General features: G+C 41.5%; 1 protein-coding gene across 1 annotated transcript in view; it reads left to right on the top strand.

The window, feature by feature from the left end:
- The window catches only part of LOC142937967 (neural-cadherin), a 117,120-nt gene extending 112,589 nt beyond the window's left edge, over nucleotides 1-4,531 (top strand). Inside the window, exons 31-35 of the mRNA XM_076081120.1 lie at nucleotides 1-172; nucleotides 347-527; nucleotides 932-1,179; nucleotides 2,362-2,519; nucleotides 3,391-4,531. The exon at nucleotides 1-172 is cut by the window's left edge and continues 75 nt beyond it. Of these exons, the coding sequence (XP_075937235.1) occupies nucleotides 1-172; nucleotides 347-527; nucleotides 932-1,179; nucleotides 2,362-2,519; nucleotides 3,391-4,065 (1,434 nt within the window). The 3' untranslated portion in view covers nucleotides 4,066-4,531. The remainder of the gene's footprint in view (nucleotides 173-346; nucleotides 528-931; nucleotides 1,180-2,361; nucleotides 2,520-3,390) is intronic.
- Nucleotides 4,532-10,616: the final 6,085 nt, after the last annotated feature.

A 10,616-nucleotide genomic window follows, 5' to 3' on the forward strand; every position in this document is an offset into this window, starting at 1 on the left:
GTGGACATCGGGCAGTGGGTGCTGGTCGGCCTCGGTCGCCACGACAACCTGTTCACGCTAAGGCTGGAGCAGGGGGGGGGGCGGCGGGAGGTCCGGGGCCAACTGGGGATCCGGAGAGAGATCGTTGTTCAACAGGCCGGAGTAACGGTGGGAGACAAGGACGTCTTTCAGGGTGAGGATCTGGATTCTCCTGTTGTTTATTTCTTAACATGACTTCTCCCTCCTCCTCCTCCTCCTCCTCTCTCTCCCTCCCTCCTCCTCCTCCTCCCCCTCTTCCTCCTCATATGAATCACATCTAACATATTTACGAGCTTTAAACCGGACCTTCCCCCCCCGTCTCTCTCAGGTTGTCTGCGGGACGTTCGTTTTAACTCTCAGGTCCTCCCTCTGGACGGGCGGAGTCAGGACTCGGTGACGGTGCTGGAGAGGCGGGGCGTCACCTCGGGTTGCCACAGCGACGCCTGCAGCAGCCAACCGTGTCGCAGCCCTCTGCGCTGCACCGACCTGTGGAGGAAACACCAGTGCAAGTAAGAGACGCACATTCCTCCCATAGATGTCAATGGGACGTGGACGTAGTCGTGGTAATGTCACCCGTCAGGTTGTGGACGTTTTGAAGCCCCTTTGTCCGTCGCCATCTTTTTTTTTTTTTTTGACAACCAGTGAACAGGAAGTGACCATATCTGGACTGAGGAGGAGTGACGTCTCTGGTGTCGACCTGTCAATCACTGTGTAGCCCCGCCCTAAAGCATCCCCTGCTTTATGGTCTGTTTGACTCTAAATGGACCATAATAAGAAAAGAAAGGAAGAAGGAAGGAAATAAATAGAGAAGGAAGGAAGGAAAGAACGGGAGGAGGAAAGAAAGAAATCAGCATCGGCTTCACTTTTCAGAACGCGCTGGTGTTATTCTGACGTGTTTGACTCCGTTTCCCAGGTGCCCCGGCAGTCAGGTGACGGTGACGGAGGACTCCGGTGAGCAGCGCTGCGAGCCGTCGCCCTGCGGAGCTTCTTCCTGCCGCAACGGCGGCGTCTGCCAGCCGCTGTCGCCCGACAGCTACCGGTGCCGCTGCCGGGACGGCTTCAAGGGTCAGCGCTGTGAGCTGGGCCTCAGACGGCAGCGGCTGGTCGCCCTCAGCCCCAGCTCCATCCTCGCCATCAGCATGTGTCTGCTCGTCTTCTTCGGTAAGAGCTGAATCTAAAAATACAGAGATTTACTGTCCTCCGTTTCCCTAAATCTTCCGTGTCCTTTTCATATAAAACACATAAAAGTATTTTTCTAAAGGTCAGAAACCATGAAGGATTATTAGTTTATCCGTTAAATAGTTAAACTCTGAATGTGATGTGAACTCGTCTCCTCTTGTTCTGAACTCATGTCACAGTTTGCCGATCAATCGTTTTTTTTCCATTCTCATCGATCAGTGAAGTCACAGAGTTACGTAAAGTCTGGACGTCGTGATGAATTAAAGGGACAGTACTGAACCAGAGCCAGACTCCATTCACTGAAACACTGATTCTACTTCTCAGGACTCAGGAGCTTCAGTTTGTGTTATTGTGTCACACAATAAAACTGTAAACATTCAATCAAACTTTATTCGTATGGCACCTTTCATACAATGTGGTTATAAAAAAAATGTAAAATGAACAATTGGAGACAAATACACGTGAGACACTAAAATGATCAAATGTAATAAAACAGAAATAAAAACTGTAAAATAAGATGATCCTTTAATGTGCAGGATGACAGCAGCAGAGTGGAAAGTGAAACAAGAGAATAAAAACAGAAATAAGTCAATTGCAAAACAAACAATAAAAGCTAAAAATACAGATAATACACATTATTGCAATCATGATAACATTAGCAAAACAACATGAAATAAAATGAATAACATAATAATATCAGAACAATCCCTTTAAGACCACCAATGGTATTTTTCATTTCCCCACATTAAGACTTAATTTCCCATCCGCCCTCTCTCTTCCTGGCCATCCCTGAAGAGGACACACGTTTAAATGAGGGTTTTGGAAGCTTCTTGAAAAACATGTTGGCTCACCGAGTGAAAGATGTTAAAGATTCTCGTTCCACTAACGTGTTGTTCTCCCGTTTATAATAATTATACTAAATAACTGACTTACATTGAGGCCAAGTGACTCCACAGAGCAGCTTTAATGAGCTGCTGCCTCAAACGTACAGGAAGGAAGTGAAATGTGTCCCGGTGGTGCACATTTACTCACATTAATACTGTCCTGTGTGTGTGTGTGTGTGTGTGTGTGTGTGTGTGTGTGTGTGTGTGTGTGTGTGTGTGTGTGTGTGTGTGTGTGTGTGTGTGTGTGTGTGTGTGTGTGTGTGTGTGTGTGTGTGTGCAGCGGTGCTGGTGGCGGTGACGGTGTGGAACCAGAAAGGCAGCCGTAACAAGTTCAGGAAGCGAGGAGTTTACCACATCCCAGCAGAACACGAGAGCTGGGAGGACATCCGAGAAAACATCCTCAACTACAACGAGGAGGGGGGGGGCGAGCAGGACCAGGTACACACATACAGACACACACACACACTGAGGACGACGTTGTGCTCTTTACGTAACAGCTTTCTTTTATAAAGAAAAGGAAAGACCCTGCTCGCTTTATGAAACTAGAACATTTTGTTGACCGACAGAATCAGAATGTTTTTATGTACAAGAAGCAAAAAAACACAGTAAGAGAAAAGTAGAACTTGTGTACTTACGATCTTTTCTTAAGCTAACTAAGTATTTTACGATCTTTTCTTAACCTAACTTACTTTTCTTAAACCAAACGAAGTATTTTACGAACTTTTCTTGAACCTAACTAAATATTTTACGATCTTTTCTTAAGCTAACTTAAGTATTTTACAATGTTTTCTTAAGCTAACTTAAGTATTTTACGATCTTTTCTTCAACCTAACTTAAGTATTTTACGTTCTTTTCTTAAACCTAACTAAATATTTTACGATATTTTCTTAAACCTAACTAAGTATTTTACGATCTTTTCTTAAACCTAACTAAGTATTTTACGTTCTTTTCTTAAACCTAACTAAGTATTTTACGTTCTTTTCTTAAACCTAACTAAATATTTTACGATCTTTTCTTAAACCTAACTAAGTATTTTACGTTCTTTTCTTAAACCTAACTAAATATTTTACGATCTTTTCTTAAACCTAACTAAGTATTTTACGATCTTTTCTTAAACCTAACTAAATATTTTACGATCTTTTCTTAAACCTAACTAAATATTTTACGATCTTTTCTTAAACCTAACTAAGCAGATTTGAGCAGATTCTCAACTAGCTACCGAGGATCGAATACCACTAACTGTGTATGTGTTCCTTCCTTCCTTCCTTACTTACTTACTTCCTTCCTTCCTTCCTTTCTTTCCTTCCAGAACGGATACGACATCACGGAGCTGAAGCGTCCTCTGTGCTCCAGTCTGTCTCAGTCCTCGTCCTGCACCACCGCCCCGCTCATCAAATCCTCCCCCGGCTCCCAGGAGGAGGTTCACCCGTCCGGCTCCTCCTGCAGCTCCGGCGCTCCCTACCTCAGCATCCCGCAGCACCACCACCACCAACACCTCCAACACCACCTCCACTACCAGCACGGCGGCGCCAACGGCTACCCCAGTGCCGCCTCCTACGCCGCTCACGCGTGCCGGGACACGGAGGCGAGCGAGGTCCCCACGTCGGTGTCGCGCTCCCGCGTGGACTTTAAAAGCTACGTGGCGCGAATCATCTGGGAGGCGGACAACGACGGTGAGGCGCTGCCACCGGACGCCTACCACGTGTGGTGCGTGGAGGGCTCGGGGTCGACGGCGGGAAGCCTCAGCTCGCTGGGGTCGGCCGCGTCACACAGAAACATTCTCGCTGCCCCCGCCGTTGCCGAGGAAGAGCAGGAGGAGGACGAAGGAGGGTTTGTTTACGACAGGCTGTCGCGGTGGGGCCCAAAGTTCCAGGCGCTGAGCAAGATGTACGATCGGCCCCAGCTGTCCCTCACGTACAGGGACGCCGTGGCGTACGTACAGAGGAGCCACAGCCACGAACACCTGCCTCACCACCACCACTAGGGGACGCCACAACCCAAACACAGCTAGCTCACGGCTAACACACAGCTAACACACAGCTAGCTCACAGCTAACACGGACCAGGAGGGAATCGGGGCTGCGTTCACATCTGAAACAAACCAAAATACATTATTAAAACATTTTATCTTTATATTGCAAATGTCCGTTAAATTGAATAATGATATTGATGCCCAATTAAAATGAACGGTGCTCTTTTGTTATGCACAATTTAAACTTGGAATTTAATTAATAAAAATCATTAATTTTATATTGTCACGGCCAGATTTACAAACGAGGGCTCCTTGGAGCAAACATGTGATTCAATGTTATTCAAATATTTTGTTTAAACACATACGTTACTCATGAAAATGCACCATTTTGACATCAACAAAACAGAAAGGAAACACAGGAAATATTCTGCTTCTCCTCAACACGTAACTTCTTAATAAACCCTGAATTATGTTCTGGATATGTTCACTTCTTATTGACCTCACACAGTTTGAGGCTTTAGGAGAAGGTCTACAGATATTTTCTGTTCTTTTTGGTTCATTAAACCTCAGATTAAAGTTCATGTATGGGAGTTAAAGGAAGCGAGAGGCACCAGAGAAGTAATGAAGGGGAAACAATACACAAAAAAGAAGTAAATGTTTGGTGACGTTTGTTTCTTGTTCACAAGATATTTTTAAATGAATGGATTATAAATGCAAACATTTTAGAAATATTGAGAAAGAATTAGATTAATCTGAAAGAAAAGTTTTGTTAAGGTGCAATAATATGAAAAAGAGAAAGTCACAAAGATGTCCCGCCCACTCAGCCATGAGGACCAATCAGCTTGCATGGGTGCACACCAATTGACTGACAATCAAAATCCTCAGTCCTGATTGGCTGCTGGCTCCTCATTAAAGGCGGGACCAACTATTCAACCTGTAATCAGCCATGAGGAGCAGAACAAACGTCTTTAAGTTTAGTTTGAGTTCAGACACAAACAAACTGGTTCAAAGTAAAGAGTTTCTCATTTCTGGTGTATTTGTTTACCCAGAATGCATTTCACACATTTTGGATTTGAACCAGTTTGCTGCAGAGAGACTGTCTTTTTTAAAGATATTTATTATCACGTAGGACAAAGAAAGAAAGAGATCCAGAAGTATTTATGATTGAAAAATTACTAATAAACTAAATATTTTTGTAACATAATGACAAATCCTTTCAGCTCTTATTTTTTGTTTGTTAAAAATCCAGCCCACAAAGACACAGATCGTCTCCCTGTTTGTGTTTAGACAAGTTGTCAAATCCCCCAAAAAACCTCCAAACATCGATCATCCCGTCCGCTGTTGGTGAATCCGACGTGAACGCAGCCGCTCCGTTTCCTCCGTGACGCGTTCAAGGGCTGCAGGTTCATCCTGTGATCCGGATGTTTCTTCATGTAAGAAGAAACAAAACAAGCTGCAGGACAAAAGAAGTTCAGAGTTCAGTGGCTTCATGTACCAGCTTCACACAGGAACACGTCGTCTTTATTTCATTTGTCGGCAGTTTTTGTGGGTCGCTGACTTTTGTTCCTGAATACGTGGACTTTCAGAGTAAATGTTGACTGTTTTTGGAGGAATATTACCACCGAACTGTGTCTGGAATGTTGTGGGTGACTGAGAGAATGATTCTGGTTCATTTGTTAACAACATCAAGGCCTTGATGTGAATCTTACAAAAATAACTTCTTCTTTAAGGGCATTTTCATCTGTTTTTTTTTATACCTGCACCCCCACAGTTTGAACTTTGACAAATAAAATTCTCCCAAGGACGAACTTCTCTTAAGAAACACAGATGAACCTCCAACGAACACAATAACCAGCTTTTACGGTCCTCTTTTCTACCTTCCTGTTGCACTAGTGGACTGTTTCGCCAGTAAAAAAAAAAATGTTTGAGAAATAAAAGCTGCTTGTGAGCTCACGGGGTGAAACACTGTCCGACATGTAGAATAAGATAGTATGGATTTCAGGTGAGAGAATATTTTTATACTGCCTTGTAGAAACCTTGTGCGTCGTGTTAGCGTGCTGGGTGGCGTGTTTTAGTTTTTGTTATTCGGACGTTAAAGTTGAGACGAGTTCATTGAGCCAGAACAGACCAGAGAGAATAAATACAAACCACTTGTTTCAGCTGAAAACCAATGTGGTATTTAGAAGTCAAAGTATTTCAATTCTACATATTGTGGTTTAAACTTGCACAGCGACTTCCTTCCATTGGTTGAAACACGACCTTCCAGTGGACCACCACGGGATGGTGAGAGGCAAATAATGTATTTAATGCAGTTTAAATTGTACCATTAATTACACATGTGATGTTTGTCGATTTAAAAGATAACTTTGCTCCTTAAGAAAGTTGCAATTTTTCATAAAGCGGTTGAAGTATAAGACTGAAAATACGTAATTAGAGAGACGACACACCCAAAAGTAACCTTTCTCTCTGAAACTACGATGTCTGTGAGTTTAGTAACCGGATGTTCTCACTACAATAACGAGGTCTCACTCGCTCTTTATCTTCCTGATAAAAAGAGTCACTAAGATAAAACACATCAGCTAAGATAACGTTACCTTTGGAACATAGCTGAGTTAGCTAGCTAGATAACGTTACCTTTGGAACATAGCTGAGTTAGCTAGCTAGCTAGATAACGCTACCTTTGGAACATAGCTGAGTTAGCTAGCTAGCTAGATAATGCTACCTTTCGAACATAGCTGAGTTAGCTAGCTAGCTAGATAACACTACCTTTCGAACATAGCTGAGTTAGCTAGCTAGCTAGATAACGTTACCTTTCGAACATAGCTGAGTTAGTTAGTTGTATAATTCACGACACAATTCAAACGGGTTCCAAAAATGATGTGTCTCTCGACATTTATTATTGTACATATATTTTCCAAAATAAAGTCCTGTGGTGGTCCAACGGAAGGGGGCGGGACTTCGGCACTCTATTAGTGAAGAGTAGCCATTAGCCTTTCAATTAGCATACACATAGCTAGTGCTAGTGCTAAAGGCTAGCATGCACATATTCCAGCCTTTCATGTAAACTCAAATTCATAAATGTTTATATGAGTTTATACTGTATTTTGTCAAAATAGCACTCTTTACAGTACTCTCACCTAACCATAACAACAGTCAGCATGCTAGCAATTAGCATTAGGGATTAGCACTAGCAATTAGCTTCAGCTAAATTAAACACAGTAACGTCCCGCTAAATGATAAAAGTTGATGTTTTTTTCACTATAGGTACTTCAACAAAAAACTCTCTTGTCAATAAAGTTATTTAATCACAAAACTGTTGAGGAAGCACAAAACAAACTCAAGTTTTAATTGTCTGCAGGTCCAGATTTGAGAACGTACACGATCCGATGACTGCAGGACAATGTTTTCAACACAAATTCCTGATTTTATTAAAGATGAATTCACATTATTGCAGAATATTTGGGCTCTTTACGACCTGTTTTGATCGTTTTGATTAACAGGCCAAATTATTTGCAAAGTATATATTAAAAGTAAAGTTATCAAATAAGTGAGTAAAAAGTACAATACTTCCCTCTGAGATGTATAAAGTAGCAGTACAAGTACCTCAAAGTAGGTAAATATACCAAGTTACCCTTAAAATCAGTGATTCTGTGTTGCTCTCAGCTTGCAGATTGATTTCCACTTGAATTCAGTCGTCTTTTCATTAAATGCAGTTCTTTGCTTTGCTGTAAACCTTTATTTTGCCGGTTTGTTAGAACGTCTCCCTGAAGGTAACATTAAGGACCAAAAAAAGATGCGTTTTTAACATGTTTTCCTTCCACCGCTTTCCAAACAACCAAATTACAGAAAGACGATGTGACCTTTGTGTTTCCCAGCCTACCTCTCAGCTCCGCATGTTGTCATTACACCGCCTGATGAATGTAGTTTTATTCGTACGTGTAGAGAGGTCTAAGGGGTCCAAGGCCGGCCGAGAGTACAATCAGAGAGTTTAATATAAACTCTGTTATTTGATCAAAGTGAGTCTTTACTTGAGCAGAGCATCACTCAATCCTCGGACGACAAAATGCCGACACAGGCAAAGAAATCCAGATGTTTTAATGTTTTTTTTTTATTTCTCTTCAGGTCAGTCAGTCGTACAGTTTTCTCTTCTGGTACCTGGATTTCAAAATAAAAGCTCTGAAAAGAATTGTACTCAAAGCTATGCATCCAAATGGAATAACACAGGTGTTTTTTTCTAAACTCATGTGAAGCTTTTGACGTGTGACACATCGGGTGTTTGTTTAAATCCAGAGCTTTTAAAGCAGTTCAGTGCGTCTGTGTGTGTGTGTGCGTGTGTGTGTGTTTGACAGAATGAGTAAAGTGTCATTCAGCGCTGTTGATCTGTGTGATACGATGTACATATGGACGTTTTATAGCATCCTAACATGGAATATTCCTTTTGTATATGACTTTTAATAAAAACTGCTTTTCCCCCAAATCTTTGCGTCGTTGCTCTTTTGCTCAGTTTAGGTTTCAGATTTAGAGGAAGAGAAGAAGAAATGTGAAAGACTTGAATTAAGGAAATACAATATCTTATCTTTACACTAGATATGTGTTCACTTTGAAAACATGTCAAAAACACAGTAGTGGGGGAAGTATTCAGATCCTTTAATGCAATACAAGTACAAACACCACACGGTGAAAATACTCTGCTACAAGTAAAGTCCTGCATTGAGAATATTGCTTCAATATAATCAGTTGAAGTAGTTAAAGCTCATTTATGATTATTTTCATGATGGAATAATCTGCTGATTATTCTCTCCATTAATCTATTCATTGTTTGGTTTGTAAAAATAGTGAAAATAGAGAGAAATGGTTTCACAATTAGTTTAATCTTTATCAACATATTTAATAAAATGTGTGAAGCAGAAGTATAAAGAAAACGGAATACTTGACCTCAAATGTGTACAGTACTTAAATGTACTTAGTTTACAAAAAGTACCCCAAAAAAAACTATGTTTGAGCTTTATACTGATGCAGTTTTCCCACAATGCATTTCGCAACAAAAACAACTAAATAGTAGTAAAACCGCTTTGTTTTTAAAAAATAAAGTAGGTAAGATATTTTCTAATTCTGATGATGTTATTCATCATTTCCTGTTTGCGTAAAACAACAAAACCACGTCACCACCATTTAGCAGCTCTTCTGGAGCTTTTGATCGTGATCATGATCTTCCTCGGCAGCTAGTTTTGCCCAGTTAACAAAACAAAGCATTAACAGTAATGGGACGTATTAAGATTGTTCTGAGTATATAGTACATACTGTGGTAATGGTTGGTGGTACTTGTAGTGGTTTATGAGGCAACACTGCCACCATGCGGTGAACCGTGAGATGAAGCTGACTGCACGGTTTTCACTCTCTGACAGTTTGTTGTTCACAGTATTTTAAATTACTTTGGCTCAAAGTTTCAACATACTAAATGTACACAAACACAGCACAGGTCTCCATCAGATGAAGTGATGATTAAACAATCATTTGAAAAGGTGATTTACTCAAATGTCCTGAGAGTTTTCCCCTCAGCTTGACAAAAATATATGAATATATATAAACATGTCAAGTTCATGACAATTATCTCAGTAACAATGGACAAGGAGGGGGACGTGCAGACACTGCTGAATGAACTAGATGTGTTGAAGGCTTCTAGAATGTTCCTCTGGTCTGTTTGACTCTAACGGACCAGAAGTTACTAAATGAACATCATGCTGGATTGAAGAAGACTGCAGCTGCTGGTCCAATCAGGTCCTGCAGCACGATGACAACTCATGAGAGTCCCGCCCACTGCTGTCAGACCAGACCAGACTGTGACCTCTGACCCCCCAACTCCAAAACCTCCCCTAGCTTCAGTTTGTCTCTCAGTGCATATTAGTGTCACACCACACACACACACACACACACACACACACACACACACACACTTGTACACAGGAATGCCAAGCCACCAAACACGGGCGAATGCCACGGTCACTATTCAACCTTTTGTCATGACTCTGGGTCGTGTGCGTGTGTGCGCGTGTCTGTGCGTGATTCTCTGAATCTAAAGCAGCTCATGAGCTCCTGAAGTATTTATTTTATTTTCTAACACATGTGGTGTCTCGTGAACACTCCGCTGGAAGTCTTCTTTGTTCCCTCGTGCAGCTGCAGACGTCTCATAAACTGTGTGAAGGTTCCTGCTCGTCATCGCTGCGATGTGGAAACTAGCAGAGAAGTATCGTTACTCTTCACAGAAGTATCGTTACTCTTCACAAAAGCAGAGAAGTATTGTTACTCTTCACAGAAGTATCGTTACTCTTCACAAAAGCAGAGAAGTATTGTTACTCTTCACAGAAGTATCGTTACTCTTCACAAAAGCAGAGAAGTATCGTTACTCTTCACAGAAGCAGAGAAGACTTCATCCACGGAAACATGAAGCACAGGTAATCTGATTACTGCATGTATCAAGATATCAACTCTACACGTTAAATTCCTGTTTCAAACTTCTCTTTTGTACAAACTTGAGGTACTTTTCCACTTTTATGCAACTTTATA

This window comes from Anarhichas minor, unplaced genomic scaffold, assembly GCF_050575085.1.
Source record: "Anarhichas minor isolate MPS153535 unplaced genomic scaffold, ASM5057508v1 ptg000079l, whole genome shotgun sequence".
Lineage (NCBI taxonomy): Eukaryota > Metazoa > Chordata > Actinopteri > Perciformes > Anarhichadidae > Anarhichas > Anarhichas minor.